General features: G+C 37.8%; 2 protein-coding genes across 2 annotated transcripts; both read right to left on the reverse strand.

Annotated features, from left to right (window-relative positions):
• Positions 1-600: 600 nt before the first annotated feature.
• On the reverse strand, positions 601-4,017 carry LOC105447601. The gene is made up of 3 exons (XM_030974760.1): positions 3,896-4,017; positions 2,940-3,089; positions 601-2,244 (listed from the first exon to the last, which is right to left on the reverse strand). Exons 1-3 carry the CDS (start codon positions 4,014-4,016, stop codon positions 785-787), a joined length of 1,731 nt encoding a protein of 576 aa, XP_030830620.1. The 5' UTR covers position 4,017; the 3' UTR covers positions 601-784.
• A 7,988-nt stretch (positions 4,018-12,005) lies between these two features.
• Positions 12,006-16,854, reverse strand: LOC115919915 (dickkopf-related protein 3-like). Its single transcript, XM_030974557.1, has 4 exons — positions 16,009-16,854; positions 14,664-14,841; positions 12,853-13,054; positions 12,006-12,464 (listed from the first exon to the last, which is right to left on the reverse strand). Exons 1-4 carry the CDS (start codon positions 16,243-16,245, stop codon positions 12,404-12,406), a joined length of 678 nt encoding a protein of 225 aa, XP_030830417.1. The 5' UTR covers positions 16,246-16,854; the 3' UTR covers positions 12,006-12,403.
• Positions 16,855-20,306: the final 3,452 nt, after the last annotated feature.

Below are 20,306 nucleotides of genomic sequence, written 5' to 3' on the forward strand. Positions count from 1 at the left end.
TTATCTCTTAACTAATCACATCAAGGTACTACGCAATGATAAGAGTGAACGGTTAAGATTAACATCACATTAATATTAATCTCCTTTCACTTAAAGATTGAATTGAATAGGACAAGAGATGCACTTCCTAACAAACTTTTGATTTCCACGACCCTTATTTCTTGTCTGCGTTGATGTTAGCAAACGTTCTGAGTAGCAGAAGATCGGAATGTCTAAAAATCCAGTTAACACTCATACATTTCAAATATTAAAGATTTATCTTTATGCTGGTGGAAATATTATTATCCTCAGTATAAAATCACTATAATCAATTCATCACACATCAAAGATCAATTCATTTAACCAACCAATCATACACTGTCATGTTAAAATGAGTTATAAAATCTAAGGGAAATAGAAGTTTATTAAAACTATACCCCCCCCCCCCCCCCGCAATACACAAAAACAAATAATGATAATAAGAAATAAATAAACAATATCAAACAAACTAATAAGAATGATAATGATAAAATATATTAAATAAATAAAATTAAATATAAAAGTAAGAAAATCCTCACGATTTTTAAATTCGTAGAAAAGGAGAAAAAAAATGGCCGTTAAATTTTCACTTTTTATGAATAGAGATGAATATTCAGGCAAACGAGGAAAAGTAATTTTTTTTGCAAATTCCAATAAAGCTCTAAAGAATCAACATTTGCCACAGACTATTTTGAATGGAGTCAAATCCACATCATTGGTCTAGCGTTGCCTTTGGTGGGTACAACGAACATAATGTCAGGTGTGATTAATTTGAGCCTATAATTGTTGTCATCATCGACAGTGTTGGTCTACGTCTGTAGACATATACGGAACCTCTATCACATAGAACAAGTTCATTGGGTGAGAGACTGGCAAGCTGGAGCCACTCGCGATTCTCATGCCACTCCAGCTGAAGCTCCTCCACAACTGTCTCCAGATGATCTCCAGTCGGAGAATACTTCCTGAGAGTGCACCGCCCATCGTTGGTTACCATCGCTACAAAGATGTTCCCCGCCTCGTCGATGCAGGAGAATGGGGAGCATCCCAAGCGTCCGATGATGTGCCCCACCGGACGACCTTCCTGGCTCATGATCTCGACAGCATCACGAAGACCTACGGTGCATTCGGTGACAGCGATGTGGCCCGACTTCATGATGGACATGCACCATGGCTGCAGGATGGTGCCGATGTTCCTCAAGAATCCTCCGGTTGTCTCAAAGACCTCGATGTTGCTGAACTCGGAGTAACCCATGTATATCGTGTCCTTGTCATCGACGCACACGCAGCATGGTTTGTTGGTCTTTTGCGTGAAGAAGAACGAAGACATTTTATGTCCTGCTTGTGTTATCATGCCTAGCTTGTTGTCTGTCGTACATAAAATGATGTGTCCAGAGCTCATCAGAGCCATACTGCTGATTCTCACATCATAGGCTATTCTGCTTGTCTTCTTGGTGTCAAGATCTATGATATCCGCACCACCGAGCCTGTAACCGACCACGATCTTCCGGTCCGTCAACTTGATACAGACGTTCATCTCTTCCTTCTTGTCGTCGGGGAGATCAAACTGCTCCACAAAGTCCCACCCTGAGACTTCCTCGAGGTGTCCTAGGTAAACAGAAGGACACGCCACCATCTTCATATCCAGCTTGTTCAGGTTCATCAGCGGGCCCCTGTCAAGGCAAGCATTCAGGATGACATCAATCTTTTGCGACGCAGCTTCGAACTTCGTCACGTCGTTGACAAACTGTGCTTTCTCCTTCACCTCCATCAAGGCCAGCTCGCATTTCTTCAGCTTTGACAAGGCGAACCCATACACCTCCGGGTTTGCCGACCTCTCCAGAACATTGGCCTTCTCGATCAGCGCATCCCTCTCCCGGGCCATCATGTTGTGCGCTTCGGAGAACACTTTGTAGATGCCTTCACGCATGACCTGGATACCGACTTGTGTCTTGGTAATCATACCGCTCATGCCGCCTTTCCTATCGCCCCTTATCTTCTCCAGGCGATCCCTGGCTTGGTTCACGCGATCAAAGCAACTCTTCAGCTCGTGTTTGATCTTGATGTGCATGTCATTGACGGGTATGACGTTGTTGGTTTGGTGTTCGTCCTCCAGACATCGCTCACATATGTTCTCTTTACACTGCTTGCAGTAGTAGGAGGCTTCTCTGAAGCTGTGTTTCTTGCACATGTATTCAACACGTTCCTTTTCACCGTTTGTCGGTTCGCCTTAATAAAAAAAACAAGAGAACATTATCACAGTCATTTGGAATAAGCAGCATTTTATATATTGTGATATAAATTATATTTTAGCAAATATTATGATAACATGTACCACGAGAAAAAATAGGTTACGGGGTATGGTTATGGCAGAGAAACCGATGAATAAAATCAAGGAAAAGATATCAAGAGGCGAGGTCCTGTACGTGAATAAAACATAAAATGTCTTGTTCAAAGACTGATAAAAAAACGGGATAGGATCTTCTCTGTAACTGAGGAGCGTACGACAATAACATGGAAATTATTTTTAAAAAGGAGGATTGGTTGTCGGATAGTAGAAGGAAAACAGCTTTGTCAAAACATGAATACTACGTACGGGTAATGAGGTCAGAGACAAAACTAGAAAATATTAAATATACAGTTTATAATCAGAAAAAAAATACAAATGCCAGTGGCATTGCTATACACGTATTGGCACGAGTGTCACGTGCCCCCTTCCAATTAAATTGCAGGAAAAAATGAGAAAGAGACAAAAAGAAAGGGAAAGGGGTTGACAACGTGACAAGAAAACGTGTTACGACCCTGCCCTCTCCTCCCCTCCAGCACTCTTTCACTCTATGGCCTTGTTCCCTCGCATAATTATCTGCCATCTGGTTTCCGCCCATCCTCCCCCCCCCCCAAGAAGATAACTTGGAAAGGCTTACCTGTCACTCTGCCGGCAAGATCCTTCCTCTCTACAAACTTGAGCGCATCGGCTAGCATCAATCTGGCAGCTTTGGGTGAGAGTGTGACGTAATTCTCCCAACTTAGGAAGAGAGCCTTGAAAGCCGCGCTTACATCATTTTGATGATCACCTTATATGGAAACATAATGACAAAAGGGAGGTATTACTTATTGCTGCAGTACTTTCTCGATGAATGATAGATGTAAACTATGATGACGATAATGATGATGATGATGATGATGATGATGATGATGATTGCTTTTTATAAGCACGGCCATGCTGAAGAATAGCCATTGGCTGAAATATGCCGCCGTGCTAAAATAAAATAAACAAACAAACAAACAAACAATGGTGACAAAAACATAATTTTTTTATGTTATGGGTTTTAAAATGATTCTGAGATGGTGTGGAGGTTTAGTGGAAAGAGTTACATTTTTACTTGACTCTCAATCCAAGGGTTGGTGGTTCGAATCCCAGACAGGCACTAATGTCTTTTGGCAAGAGATTTATTTGGCACTTTTCACCCAGGTGCAAATGTGTACCTGGTAATTACTGGGGTAACAGTAGTTGTAAGGCCCGCTGGAAGAGCAGTATTAATACTGATGTGGCTAACGTGGGTTAATAAGACCAACATCGTCCTAGAGGGCGTACTTGGAAAGCAGTTTTTTACTGAATTTACCTACCCTCTATTTTAAACAAAACTTGAATAAATAATAAAAAATTACCAAATTATTTATCGTCTGTCATCTCCTTCACTTGGAAACCATTTTTTCTCAGCTTTTTCTTCTTCATTATCAATGTTGATTGGGTTGCGATCATTGTCTTCAAAGTAACCCACAGCTTTTTGTTTGAAATATGATTATGTTCAATATCACTTGTACCGGCCCTTTTCGCTGAGTACGGGCTGATGTCAATTGGAGTCATGATTATGCTTACCTCTGATTTGATTAAGGGTATCCTTATCGTAGTCCAACTTGAGACCGATTGGAAAGAAATCCCCATTCTCTAAGGTAGGAATAAGGTCCAAGAGCTCTTCATCGGACAGTTTCTCCTCCATCTTGTTACTGGATATAGTCAAGACAGAAGACTCGGTTAGCATGGGGGCATCTACAGGGTTTAATGTTACTTCCCCCGTATAAAATTGGAAAAGGGGATATATATATATATATATATATATATATATATATATATATATATATACAGGGAAAGAAAGAGAGAGAGAGAGAGAGAGAGATAGAGAGAGAGAGAGATAATAAAGAAGGAAAGCCATATGGAAGATAAGTTTAAAAACAGATGCCCTGACACAAAATTTGAGAGCCCCATTTTCCTGCCACAAGATATGTTTAGACAAGTATATAATACAAAAATAAAAAAATGAAGATGTTTGATGTATAAACTGGAAGAGAATAGGGTAATCATTATGATTAGTTTGTCGCAGTGCTTGGGTAGATATCTTCCAAGTCCCTGGTTTGATCTTTTCCTAATGTGTTCCCTGGGATATTGCGTTTCTCTGGTCTTACCGCCCTCCCCGCCAAAAAAATAATCAAAAGATCGGTGGCATCGCTTACAACAGAATCCCATCCGGGTAACTGTAGTATACTTACATCTCAGGCTCTTTAGGCCCTACGTGATTCATCTCTTTGTTCTTCTCACTTGTCTCCATTGTAGACTGATCTGAGCAATACACGAAGACAAAAGAATTGGAACACATATTAATTTTATTTCCACAAGAATTGTACTACATGTTTCTTGATTCGTAGGGGCAGATCCGCGAATTTCTGGAATGTGGAGGGCCCGGATCGTTCCAGACAATGATTTTCCCGAAAATGACTTTAGGAATCATGTAGGATCTTTCTAGGGGTATGGAGGGGCAAGACGTCCTAGGGTTATTCTCTTGCCAACCCCAGCGGAAATCCCATAGGCCGTTCAAAAAAGCATGCACACGCGGGCTGCGTTTTCCCCATCTAAAAAAGGCCCCCTTTTTCCCGGCCATTCCAGAAGATCACTTGATAGGTTCAACAAATCATCTGTTTGATTCGGCATATAATTAATTGTTCTCATTCATCTTCGTAAATTCCTATTCACTCCTGAAGTGTTTATTTCTGGCTTAAGAAATGCTTTTGTGTGATTTCACCCTAACCAAAAAACAAACAAACAAAAACTAACAGAAACAAAACAGAGTATTAAACGTGACATTTAAATGTATAACCAATTAACACCTTGCTAATTATATAAATTGGAATGTTAATTGGCATCGCTACTTCGCTAGAAGGGTTGTGGGAGTAAGACATTTCTTTTCAAGGTGTTCCGTCAAATAAAAACTGAATTGAGAACCGTGTCGTCAGATTCAAGATTCCAGAAAATGGTTTTATTGTCCATGATATAATACAGAAATTTGTTTTCTATTGGCGTAACATGTAATATATAAAACATAAGACAAAAACATTGTGTCGTGTGCTAAAAGCCAGAAGGGCGTCAAGACTCTATATAAAAAAAAAAGTCTATGAGCAGGTACGGTCCTCCGGCTTTCAGCACAAAACATGACAAGTCAGTTATATATGACTTATACATAGCAAGAATTTTAAATACAATTCTGAATCACATCATGAATAAATTCAGGTATGAATATAAATGTGAATATGAAAGTAGAATAGGAGTAGCATCACAATCGAAATATGAGCAGAAAGAGAAAGGAAAAGAGAGCTCAAGCTCGAAGGACTGATAGAAGAGAGAAATATAGGTAGAGTTGGTAAGGGTCCAAAGGGAAAGGGGAGAGATAGAGAAGGAGAGATGGCATAATTTCCAATTAGATCAACCAAAATCGATTTACTTTATCATTATTATCAGTATTTGTCATATTTTCTTTATTTTAAAGTTTCGCCTGACATTTCAGCAAGTGTGGGTCCGACATCGTTATTCAAAATGGTCCTGCGGCGTCCCTGGGAGTGTTACCCCACCCCCTCCCTTGTCCACAAATGCATATATACACCGCCCTCATCTGTCTTCAAGTTGCAGATATTTGGACAACCCCATCTTAAGGTCAATCGGCAAAGTAATATACAGTGTAGAGTGGTAACCCGACCGGTACATCCCTCTGGCATCTGTGCAATGTGATAATGTCGATGACTATGAAACACCATCTTACATTGCCTGATGTAAGCATTGCATTGTAATGATGGACATTTAAATGTCGTTACTATAATGATTGGGTAATGTAAGGCTTATATAAACTGTTGTTTTAAGTATTCTTAAATTCACTTTAGTCCTCTCATATACATCAATACATTAGTGTTTTCTCTTTTATTTCAATTCTTTTTCCTTATATTCCAATGCATCCATGTTTCACCTTATTTCAATTGAGTTTTCCCCTATACTTCAATACATGTGTGTTTCCCCCTAACTTGTGTGCGATGCATTTGTATTTCCCTTTTTGTTTCAGTATAGTTAAGTAATCTTGTAACCTTGCTATATAAAACATTATTATTATAATTATTTTTTTGTGAAGAATAGATAACTAATTAAAAAAAAAAAATGTGTCATCATCAAGTGTTAATTATCACATAGGGCGTCGATCCTGAGGATACACCGTACTGTGGACGTTTCGGATTAGCAGTGTATCTTATAGAGTGTAAACGGTTTCATCTAAAAATGATGCATGATCATTCTCAATTTTTCATTTCATGAATCAATTTCATTTACGTTTGAACAAGTCTGCAAAGTGCAGATTCAAAACCTTCTTCAAAATATTGATACACTGTTGACCATAAAATTATGATTATTTCTTTATTACCTCCATTCGTGAAATGATAAGCATACGATTTAGTTTTAATTAACGTTTCATTCTTCTCAGAATTTACTGATCAATGTAAAGGGTCTTATAGATTTATCAATACTATTCTGAGAAGATATCAACTTTTTCTATCAAGAATTGACATTACCGTCACAAGTATTTAAACAAAAAGAAGTAAGAAAAAATATTCCATTAAAATGAAAGCTATGATCAGTTTGAAAAGATCTGTGCAGATTATTCGCCCTTAGCCAATTACTTAGCCGGAGATGTTTTACAATGTGACACCATGGACCACCTTTATAACACGATCGCTTACACTTATAAGATGTCAACTGAAAGACAATTGTAATACGCACAAGGCTGACATTAACTGACATTGACTGACATTATTTTGAAAGAGACTGTGTAATCATGTTCACTAGCTTTTGATGTCCCTCTTGAATATTTACATTTGTATTTTTTTTTACTTTGACCGTTAAAGTCATCGTATTTCAATGTTAAGACTAACATCGTAAATTGTTTTTATTGCATTCTGATTTTGATAGACATTATACTTTCATACACGTGTCGTTATATTTCGTATTTTCCTAAATTCGTGAAATTCACAAATTTTTGAAAAAGCTGCAAATTTTCCCGCATCAATATAGCAACTTTTAAAGATACTATGTCCCTTTTGCGGCCAACAACAAATTCTGTAGAGCTTTGCAGGAATTATGAATATGTCATGTATGTCCTATCTGTGAAAATTAAACATTAGCAATATCCTAATATTCAAATTATGCAAGGAAACCCGTTTACTTGCTAGACTTCACTATCAGACAATATTGAGTTACTGACAGGCTTTTTTCTTCTTTGGTATTCATCAAATGAGCTGTAAAGGGTACATACATGTAAGCATTTGTCTACATCAATAACCCACTTCTCTAATGGCCAAAATTAAACTAATTGAATCTTCGCCCAGCATAAAACGTACGACCATTCGGTACAATGGTCTGAAAATCAGACTTTTACTTACTGGCTCTATAGCTCTTAAGTCGATTCGACAACTAATAGTCGTTATGTTCCTTCTTAAAGACATTTTTAAGCCCCCCATTTTTTAGGGAAGTTCTAAATTAGTATTATTTTTCAAATGCCGTTGGAATTTAACCTTTTCATTTTTTTTGGCCTGCAAATGGGACATAGTACCTTTAATAGAGATCAGAATCGAGTGCTCCCAAAACATAGCTTTCAAATCATTAATAAGGCTAGGGTCGACAAACAATAAATGAATTAAATCGGAATGAAAATATATTGAATATCATAATAATGAGAAACGCATTGAATAGTGGTGTAATAATGCGTTTGCAATATTGAATATTCTGTGCGTGCAAACAAGCTTAATCATTATTCAATTTTGTTTTATGAGTTTAAATTCAGTGATTAATTTTGTTTGAAAGCTTGCACGAGCTGTAATTCGCATCGGTAACTTAATTATCAGTTAGGACTTACCCTGTATCTATCTTATCGTTATCTATATCATTGAAGTATAAAGTTTTTAAAATGTATAACATCCCATCATAAGGTAAGACCATTAAACATGTCTGGAACACAAATGATTTTACCTGTACTCGTAATAGTAAGTGATTCCGATTTCATTAGGCTAAAACAGTTGTAAGTTGCTCCATAAAATCACAATCCTATTTAGAAAAAACTGCTTCAAAGTGTCAAAGTAATGCAGATTATTTTTTTTAAATCAATGATTACCAAAACTATATCCATATCAAATACAGACTCAGAATGACCTAAATACATCCATGCTTGTTCCATCAACTATCTCCCTACACAGAAAAAGTGATTCTCTCTATTCAAAAGAACAAAAAGTAATTAAAAAAAAAGTTATTTGATGTCGTGCTTACCTTAAAACAGCTACAACTTGAACAAAAATGTCTTCGGCGTATTCAGCTAAAAGGCTTTTTGGCAATACTGATCACACAATAATAGACAATGGTACCGTTCAGGGAGAAGATCACTGGAATGGGTGTGCAGTAAAAAGCAATATACCATACCCAAGTACACGTCTGCATCAGCTTTGAGGTACTGAGATGATGAGATTGATTTCATTTCGAGTTAGGGATAGGACTTCATCATCGGCCCCGTTTCTGTCCGGGTTGGGGGAGGGGGGGGGGGGGGGGCTTTACGTCGACCTGGAATGCAAGGGATCATGACCGCTATAAGACGGGCTCACGCATTACAGAGAGGTATATGACGGCGGAGTCTAGATGTTGGCTCGCCAACTATTTCTAAATATAACACTCACTCACACGATCGTTTTCTATTCTCTTCTCGTTCATACATTATACATCATCAATCTCTGTCTACTTCTATTACTGTCTCGCTAGGTCTCTCTCACACTCTCTTTCTGTCCCTATTTTTGTCAGCCACTTATTCATTCCTCTTCTGACACGGTAACCCATCCTCTTCTCTCTCTCTCCCTCTCTCTCTCTCTCTCTCAATCTTTATTTATATTTTTAATCTTATTCTATATTACTCTCCTGTAAGCTTTTTTCCCCTAAAATTCGCTGCTTCTAATAACGTAAAATTCATGTATATTCCATATACTTTTATCAAATGTATGTAGTCCTAGTAATAAATGATGGAATCTATTTCATGCTCTAGTATTTTTTATTTGTCATATATAAATGTTATATTCTTTATTTTTCTTAAAGAAAATGGAATTACACGGAGAGTAGGGAGAGAGAAGAGAGACGAGAGAAGAGAAAAGAGAGATATAGAAGAGAGAAGTGAGAGAGAGAAACTATAAGTGAGAGAGAGAGAGAGAAAGTGAGATAGAGAGAGAGAGATAGAGAGAGAGAGAGAGAGAGAGAGAGAGGAGGGAGCGATAAAGAGAGAAAGAGAAATAGTTTGTGTGTGTGTGTGTGTGTGTGTGTGTGTGTGTGTGCGGGGGGGGGGGAATGGGAGAATAGACCAAACAAATATCTCAAGTTTACTTAAACATTCTTGATCATTATATATGAAAATGTACTTTTGTTTTCTTTTTATTATTGCAATATAATGTTTAATCGTAAATATCAATTTTGTACAATGTATTCAGTTTTGTTAAGAATGATTTGACAATATTATGTATTTGATTTGAAAGAAAATCTTTTAATTTTTTTTTTTTTAAACTGGTGTGTGTGTGTGAGAGAGAGAGAGAGAGAGAGAGAGAGAGAGAGAGAGAGAGAAGAGCAAAGAGTCAGAAAGAAAGTTAGGGGAAAGATATAGAAAGTGAGAGAGAAGTATGGTGGAAAGAGAAAAGGTGAGTGACGATGAAAAGAGAAATGAAGAGGGTGGGATGTTTTCGTGAATCCGTTATTCTACATTCACACGTTCTCGCCCAAGAAACTGAAGCTCCAAACAACTCATTCTCCTAATTCTCAATATTTCTCCTCTCTCTCTCTCTCTCTCTCTCTCTCTCTCTTCTCTCTCTCTCTCTCTCTCTCTCTCTCTCTCTCTCTCTCTCTCTCTCTTTCTCTTCGCTCATACTCTCTTGCCCTAAAACACGTCTCTTTCTGCCTTTATCGTTGCTGTGTCTAAAGTGTTTAAGAGATGGGATGCCATGTTTTTAAAATAAAATAACAGTCTTGGGTATAACACATAGTTAAAATCAGATATTGAATCCTGGTCTTTTTAAAACTATCTTTATAATGAATTTTTAAAAAAATTGGAATAATAAATTTCCCTATCTTTCACTTTCTAGAATGTGCTTCCTTTGCGTGTAAATATATCTTCTTCTCCTCTTCACTGTTAGTCAATGAGTCAATACAGCCCAAATGTATTAATTTACATATTTGTTTTATTACATCACAATATACAGGGTGTATCATAATAAAGGATATTGAAGTTTAATGACGATTTATATGAAAACTACTGATTTCATAATCAAGCACTTATGTCTGTTGTAAAGGACAGAATGTCCTCTTTTTAATGACACCCCAATCATACTTCTACTGTCACAGTTGACTGAATAACAAAGCATTGCTGTCCACCATGTCAAAGGTGCACTGTGCCAAGTTTGATAACATTTCCTTCTTAGACACATAATCCACTCATTGTTCAGCATTTCAATATGTCTGGGCTGACACAAGCACTAATCTTTGAATGCTAACTTGTCACAGTGCACCTTTGACATGGTGGACAGCAATGCTTTGTTATTCAGTCAACTGTGACAGTAGAAGTATGATTGGGGTGTCATTAAAAAGAGGACATTCTGTCCTTTACAACAGACATAAGTGCTTGATTATGAAATCAGTAGTTTTCATATAAATCGTCATTAAACTTCAATATCCTTTATTATGATACACCCTGTATAACACTCCATATATCATTCCATCATATTTGTTGACAGCATGATCAAAAAATATATTAGTCATCACAGTCATATGATATATTACACTCAATGAGACGGCTTTGAAGAAGCTCGTTTAATGCTTTCATTTTCCCATGATTTATGAGCAGTTCCTCAGGATAGATCTGAAACTTTAGTACATACCAAAGCTTAAAGAACATTGAATATAGAGAAATACATGACTGTTTGCTGGAACGGGTCAATAAAATTCGAATGTAACCTTTGTCAAATATGTGGTACCCAAAATTAATGGCGAGGGCAGGGGGTATGCCCTCTTCCCCTATATAGCAAAAACAATAAGGATGAAACGAACAGAGAGAGAGAGAGAGAGAGATAAAGATGGAGAGAGGGGACAGAGAGAAAGAGAGGGAGGGAGATGAGCGTGAAAAGAGGACGATACGACCCCTACCACCGTCTTCTATTCGGTGACCTCCTGACGTAGATTTTACTTTATCCACCTAGTAATTAGCTCGGTACCCCCCCCCCCTCTGTTATGATGATAGTGCCCCCTAAACGCATGGATAATGCTTCACCACCGCCAAGAATATTTTGCCACTACCAGACTTGACGATTATCACGAGATCATCCAGCTTTGAAATTTTTTTTTTAGAATTCATTCGAATCGTGCCTGAAAGTTTGAATAGTAATTTGTCTCTCAGAAGTATTGGTAACTGAAGAAATATATGGCCCAACATGGATCACAGTCATCAAATGTATGGGAAAAGTTCACATAACTTCCTACTACACAGTTATCATGTCAAATATCTTTACAAATGTATTGAAAATATGTGACCATGAGTCCAAAACGGTATTGCTTGAAGATGTTCTTGAATAGGAGCAACATCTACAAAAATACCTCTTAAACTATCAAATGCAGTAATTTTGTGTTACAGAATATAATTATATCAACGATTCTATTTGAAATAGAGATCGAAGGTTTATACAATACATCAACAAAAATATATGTATATATAGACATCTTAATCACATTAAGAATTGGAGAATAACTATGCTGGATCTCGTCGACAGATGGCGTTTTCTAATTGTTGCTTCGGCTGACCGAGACACGACGAGGTCTTGACGCACTGCGTCTTGTTTTCGGCGAACACTCCGAACGCGTTATGACGAGCTTTCAGGAGCTATCAGATGTCATCGGGAGCCATCGGCATCCGTCGAGAGTAATCGGAAGCCATCGGGAGCACGACGAGCAGCACACGGTACATCTTGAGCAAGAATGTATAGCACAGGTTTGTGTTAAGTCTAATAATTCTCACCGGGCTTGGCATCGCATGTGTCCTTCGTCCGTCCAAAAGCGAAGTACAAATTCTTGTCTGCAGATAATAAAGAACAAGGAAAAGGAAAAAATGATAAAACTGCTTGTTGACCTGATAAATAACAAATAGCCTACACTTAACAATCTAATGTTTCTTCTTGAAATTCTGCTAAGGGACAATCTCAATTCGATCGATGAATTTAAAATCAGAATGTCCATGTATTACATTTGGTCGAGAACTTCTTTGCAAATTTCAAATCGATGCTTTCCGAACAGCAGCCAAACATGCTGAAGGGGAAGTTTATAGTAGGCATATTGCGTGTTTGATGACAAACTTTAAACTCCTTATTGAAGAAAAAAATCATATTGTTTTTGTATAAACTTATATTTTTCACAAATCATCAAAAGTCAGTGCAATGAGGAGAAAATAATAGAAAAGTACTCACTCTCTTTTTTCCATGACAACCGTTTCGCTGCACACGAGTCCTTCCTCACACGGACACATTGTATCGATGACGTATTCTATTCCTCCCGGTGGGATGAAACATTTTGCCTGAAGGGGGAGTTTCTGCTTGCACACCGACTCGCCGTGCTGCTTAGCACAGCACATGTTGTGGCTACAATCCTTGTTGTTCCTGCATCGCGCCCCTAAAAGAAGAATGGAAGAGTCTGAAAAGTTAGTTCTGCAACTGACTAGTCAGAAATGAAATCGAATGAAGAGTCCAATCATTAGAAATCGTTTCATATTGGCAAATATTTCCTGAGTGGCAACACATTATATAAAATGCTATAATGCATAATTAACTCAGAAAATGTTAACTCTCATTATAGATAGAACGGAATAAGTAAAAGTAGATGTAACAAAGTGTTCTGTTTCGATAGGATAATTTCTATTTCTGTTGTAAACTACGATATAGGTACGGGCATAAATGTGTATATTCTCATTCGAATGGAAAAGGCAAGGGCTTTATCACAGCGATGGGTATGACAAGCTTTAGAATAGCCTTAAATGATGGCACCCTACCACCCGTAATAAACAAGAATTACGCCCGTGCGTTGGGATCCCCTTTTGTGTAAACGTTTATTGGTAAAAAGCTGTCAATCATTGGGTCACTCGAACCAGATCAAGAGACCTGTCTACGATCTCCCCAGGTGTTCCACGTCAAAACCACTTGTTCGTATTGAATGAGAATTTGTCTTGTCTCTACCCAATTGTAAGTGTGAGTTCCAGTTACTTCATCAAAACATAATAGTTCACCTTCTTTAGGTTTCTCGATACATAGGCATTTGTATTTAGCTCTGTTTTAAATCCCCTACAACGTAATGATTCTACCTTCATTTCAAATAATTTCGTCTCACTTTGGTTATTGTTTACCATTCTATGTAAAAAGGCTAGGTAAAGACTAATCTGTTCTACAGTCCCGACGTCATTTGGAACTTTCGTAGTGTTAGACCATTTGGTAAAATACCAACTATTTCAAGTTTACATTAAATATACGCCCTACCATTAAATCATATTGATGTCAATCACTTTAGTCTGCTCTTTAAAGGAGTCGAATCCACTCGTAGATAATACCTGTCAATTGCACTGTACCCTTTATGGGTGTGAGGTTTGTACTAAAACGTGACATTTTGTCGGCAAATATTGACACTACAATAACTAATACTCTAGCCAAACGCCTGCAGGTTTTGAGCAAATAGCTATTTCTCGCAAAGTCATCGGGGTATACATGTATATGTCAAACTGGAATTGAACGAACTAATTTCATTATACGAGCATCATGAAGTATCCTTTATTTATTTGTTACATTACACCCTTTAAAAAGAAATTCTTAAAGTCAGAGACAGATTGAGATAGACAGAAAGAAAGAGAGAGAGAGAGAGAGAAAGAGAGAGATAGAGAGAGAGAAAGATATATATATATATATATAGAGAGAGAGAGAGAAAGAGAGAGAGAGAGAGAGAGCGAGAGATAGAGAGAGAGAGAAAGAAAGAGTTAGGGATGGGATGGAGGACTGACATAGAGGAAGAGATGGTACCTTTTATTAATCGCCATTATACAAAGTTGGGCAAAAAGGGAATCCACATGCGTTAATATTATCACCAAACTCTCACCCAAAAATGTATGGTAAATATTATTGTGACACTCCTCTAGAGACTCTTATGGAACACAGGGACTAAAAGTATCTAAAGTATGTTTTCCGCATCTTTAGTCTTTAATATGATCAAGTCTGGCATAAAAGAGGGAGATGCTTACCTAGTGTTCTTTCTGGGATGGTGGCGCGACAGGTTCCGAACATGCAGTCATGTCCTTTCTGGCAATGTCCGTCTCGTCTGCACTGGTGTCCTGGTTGTCGATGTCGATGACATCCACCGTAGTGGAGGTCGCAGAAACGACCACGGCCGCACATCTTATCGCTGTCACAAGGGAGATCCTAATGGTAAAAGAAGAATACACAAATATAATTTTCAAATTATAATGAATATATATATATATTGATAATTGATTTATTGTGTCTATACATTTGCTTTAAACTACAATTATAAAGAATTCAGTATATTTCCAACAATGATAACAACATTTTTGTTTCACTTAATGCTTGTCAATGGTGGAGGAGAAAATTTAACGGATGAACAGTTGTTAGTTCCAAATGCTTTTACCAAAAGTAAATATGAATGGTTAGGATCGTTCTTTAATTGCTTATTGTATCAATATGACTGGTAAGACATGCATGTGATCATTAGGCGCGACAGTGGATCCAGTATATTGATTCATTTTTCGAATCTTTATTCTAAATCGCGTCGTCTGGTCTGTTCTATTTTTGAAACACACGCCACTAGAATAATACAAGTAAAAGTCTCGAATAAAAGAGACGGGTTTCTGAATCCTGATGGGCATACATAATGACTGCCCGTTTCCAGGATTAAGGTTCATCAGAAATCGATCCAGTCTGTGACCCATTGAAATCATGGGAGTCTAGGACCTGCCTCCACAATTGTGACTGTAACATTATCTAATCACTCTGGGCCCTGGACCTATTGTACTCGAGCAATAGCCCAACGTAGAAAGTGTGAACGCGAACAATAGGCTTTAATTGCGACCCCGATTAATTGACAGATATCGGAGCGTTGAATGGCTTCCTTCGATAATAGAACGTGATGTCGGATTCTCTCTCAATGTTGAGTTGAGGTGCATGTACATAGAAACTTGTATGCTTTTATTAATTTCAAATTTCATTTTTGTTTTCAATTACAGAAACACAACTCAACGCAAAAAAAACAAAATACTTTTATTTTGCCATGAATGCATTATGATACACGAACTCTCACATGGAAATTGGAAGTTAGTAAGAACTTAGACGTGAGCTTTATTAAAATATTGTACCGTATACTGTATGCCAACAGACATTTATCTTTTGAAAACTCAACAAGGATCTGTGTTTATTTTGAGATATGCACCGAATGATCAAGATTCTTTGAACACGCAACCATTGGTAAGGTGATGATTACAAAAACGACAATTCATTGTATTGTAGCAAGTATTGACCTAAAACTCTCATAAGGTAAATAGAATGAGTAAACAAAAAACTAATTTAGCTTACCTGGTAGTACCGAGCCTCTGTTTCATTAAGAAGAAGTCTTGCTTGGATGTTTCTGGGATGATCTCTTTCCAGATCGCCATTATCGACCGGTCCGTCGTTGACCATTTCAGGAGGAGCCCGACCTTGTGGATGAGTTCCACTCCACATCCAGTTCCACATGTAGGCGTTGGCTTCATCGATGACCACGGCCAGGAGTACGAAGACGCAAAGAATGACGGTGTCCATAATCCGAACCATCTCGGAGGAGTGACGTCGAATCGCTTCGGTGTAACACGTGATATACACAACTCCTAAAAGGAGTTCTTGTAAAGTTATCCGAGGTACGTCGGATGATGAATAAGAACTGATAGAGATGATGTTCCTTTAGAAGAATTAACAAACTTTATTCACCAATGCACTCATTCAATATGCTTGTCTTCTGGCTTCTTTGTGCTTACTTAAACTGTAATGTCCAACTTCTCTGCGGCTTCCAACAAATATTTTGGAAGATCGTTTGATTTATGATTTTTAAAAAGTAAGATGCAGACGGTTTACAAATAACTATGGCAACTCCTCATCGGGTCAAATACGACATTCCAGAGAGCCTATGCTGGTTTCGTCCAAGTTATGGCCGTAAACTTCACGGGATGACCTTCTCCTTACGAGCTTCTGATCGTAAAAGTCCAAAAACAGCCAAGGGTAACTTTCGAGGGTCGTTCTGAAGTTTCTAGCTGACGTGAAGTGAGAAGTATGTTGTTCAAGAGTTAAAGCTAAACTAACGATTCCCGGGTGTTCGAGGGGATAGTCTATCCTTCACTCGTCCGTGGTTCAATGGTTCTCGAATCACAACACAAAACGACAACTACACTAAATCATGTTTTGAGTGCCTTCCTTGTTTCTTTTATAAAAGGTGCGAAAAACATCTGTATTGTTCTCTAACTGAGTGACACGGGGAACAATACGGGAATGGCTATTGTTGGGGCTGGGTTGAATGACTGGACAGCTGTCATTCATAGTGATTGGCGTTAGTTAGTGTTGATTGTGTACGTGTGTTGTATTGAAGGGGCGTGCCATTCGTGTGGGGTTTCTGTCATCTAGACTTTTTATTGGACGTCTTTGCATACTGTATATAGCCCCCTAGAATGATCTGTTTAATTGACGTGTATTAGGATTGTGTTTTCTGGCGAAAGTAGATTAAGTTTACTCTCATCCGTCACATGCTAAATACCTATTACAGCGTTTTAATGAAATGCCGGTATAGTGCGGGTGAAACTGTATTTGCACTAATCTGATCAAGTATTAACTAGAAATGTATTTCACCCCCTACCCCTATCTGTCTCTCTCTCTCTCTCTCCTTCTCTCTCTCTCTCTCTCTCTCTCTCTCTCTCTCTCTCGTTGTTTTTTCTTTTCCTCTCTTTCTCATCCCCATAACGCTACTTTTCTAATTTCTCTTTCTTTCACAAACTCTTCAAAATATGCCCAGTTTTAACCTCTTTACCTCATTCTCTCTCTTTCTCTCTCTCTCTCTCTCTCTCTCTCTCTCTATATATATATATATATAACTGTTTCTCTCCTAGTCTCTCTATCCCTCACTCTCTCTCTAGCCCCCATCACTCGATCTTGTTTATCATATATAGATAGTAAATATCAGCATCGCACAGAACATAGCAAGCCCCTTAACGTTATGTGTACGTTTTGAAACAAGTAACGGTCTTAGGTATAGCCCTGAACACTTTTCACATTAACTTATCACTTAACCCTGAATTGCCCCATTAATTTAATACAAAACTCAAGATTACACCAAACACTTTGGGTAATCAAAGTTAGAAGATAACAAATGCCTTTTCTATACGAGAGCATTTTGTGGCAACTTTTTTTCTTTCTTCAAAGGGCACTTTTTCCACTGTAATTCCGACACCCCCTACGTAAGATTTTGGTGTTTGTTTTTCTTTTCTTCTGATGGACAGTGTACTCTTCTTGAGCCCATGAGCTTTGATGGGGCATTTAACCCCCATTTTGGGCATTTCACAACTCCATCCCTAGGGGGTTTTCTTTTAGTAATTTTATTTACTACATATTATTATTTCGGCACATTTTGTTGCATGAGTTAACGGGTAAAATTGACCTGACTTGTTATTTGTTTCGGATCCTTTGGGCACTCAACCCGACGGCTTCAGTTGGGCTTGCAACTATTTTAGTTTAATTAAGTGTAAGACTAGTTTAAGTATTATAGGCCTATCGTAGTAATTATTCCTGGGCAGGCTCCCATACTTAATTTAGTGGTTGATTACACTTAATCTTAGTTCATAATTACGTAGCGGTCACTTTAGCAAGCGTCCGAATTCCAGGTAATTAAGGATTGATCGGTTTGACGTTTTCCTGGCACGTTATAGAGAGGTATCGGCTCACCCCAGGTACGCCCAAAATGATTGACAGGGGTAATAGCTCTTACCCCTGGGGATTAGTTGGTTTAGCACTGTTATGCCCCAATACGATGGAATGCATGATCCCTCTTCAACACAGCAGGGTATGAGGAGAAGATGACTTTAATCATGGTAGTAGGTCCATGCTAAGAACCTTTCAGTCTTGAGAGGTACTGTAGGTGGCATCCAGGTGTCATGATGGGAGTAGGGTATCTCTTTCTCTCTCTTTTTCTTCTCCGCATTTCTCACTTTCTCTCTCCCCCTCTCTTTCTCTCTCTCTCTCTCTCTCTCTCTATCTCTCTCTCTCTAATGTTATATATATATATATATATATCTTATTGTCTCTCTGTATCTCTGTTGGTCTCTCTTCATCAATCTCTCTCCCCCACCCACCCTCTCTTTCTCTCCCTCTCTCTTCCTTCTCTTGTCTCGCCCCTCTCTCACTCTCTCTCCCTCTATCTATCTCTGTCTCTGTCTCTCTCTCTCTCTCTGTCTCTGTCTCTCTCTTTCGCTCTGTTTTCATCACAAACCCCTCCTATCATAATTTTATGTCAGCCGCAATATTTTGAAAGAGATCGCTTTCACATTTTGGGGAAGTTGGCACAGCACCTCGATCAGCACTCAATTTTTTCTAAGAAATTCTACTGCACAAGTGCAAAGGAAAAACTATTTCGAGATATTCTCAGGTGTTGCTTGAGATTGGTGATTTTGGTTTTGGAGAGGCTCCCCACGAATCGAGAAGTATTGTTCGCGTTGGAGATTGACGGGTTTGAATCTCTCAAAGGATCCTCTCTTTCGAAGGAAATTGGCTCAGACAAGTAATTTTGACTTTTGTCATCATCATCATCATTGTCATCCTCATCTTCATCATCTTCATCATCACCATCATCATTATCATCATCATCATCATCATCATCATCATCATCTTCGTCATCATCATCATCATTCCACCATTATAAATATCATAACAATAACAACAACATCGAAAACAGTATTAGCAGTAGTAGTAATAGTCGTAGTAGAAATAATAATGATGATAATAATATTGATGATTCACGATATAACATTAATGATAATAACAGTAATAAGAACAACAATATTTTTTCTATGTTTTTTGTGCTTCAGTCCACGAGTGATTTTATGAAGTCACCTGAGATTTTTCTTTCTGGTCGGGGAGAGGCTGGCTCCCTGCGAATCGACAAGTACATGTATTGTTCGAGCAGGAGATTGACGGGTTCGAATGTTACCACACAAGATCTTCAGTTTGGGTGATAAGGAAAAAAAGAAAGATTCCAAATCGAAAGCAATTGGCTCAAGTGTTTTTAACTTTGTCATTATCATCTCCATCCTCATTATCATCAAAAGAGTATCAACAAGAAAAATAAATGTTATGATAACATAAATAAAGAAGAAGAAGGAGGAGGGGAAGAAGCAAGAGGAGGATAAGAAGAAGGAGGAGAAGAGGGGAAAGGAGAGGTAAAGGAGAAGAAGACGAACAAGAACAAGAAGAAAAATACAAAATATTAATACAAAACTATAATAATAATCCCCAAAAATCCATTAAAAAGATAATAAAAAATAATGATAAAACTTAAAATATCAATGATAGGCCCAATTATTATGGTAATAATAATAATAATAATATAAAAAGTAAATATGACTTTGCGAAGCACGTAATAAAGTAAAGAGCCTCTCTAAATTCCTAAGAAAACAAATAGCCCACAGCAAAAACATAATACAATTATACGCTTTTAATGCGCTAATTATTCTTAATCTAGACAATTCTGAATCACACATAATACATAACACTTTTTAGCTTGGGAACACTTTAATTTGAGACCATTAATGAGAAGAATGCTCATAGACATCTATTTGATCTTCCCCATAACTCCTTCT

This window comes from Strongylocentrotus purpuratus, unplaced genomic scaffold, assembly GCF_000002235.5.
Source record: "Strongylocentrotus purpuratus isolate Spur 01 unplaced genomic scaffold, Spur_5.0 spur5_contig_866, whole genome shotgun sequence".
Lineage (NCBI taxonomy): Eukaryota > Metazoa > Echinodermata > Echinoidea > Camarodonta > Strongylocentrotidae > Strongylocentrotus > Strongylocentrotus purpuratus.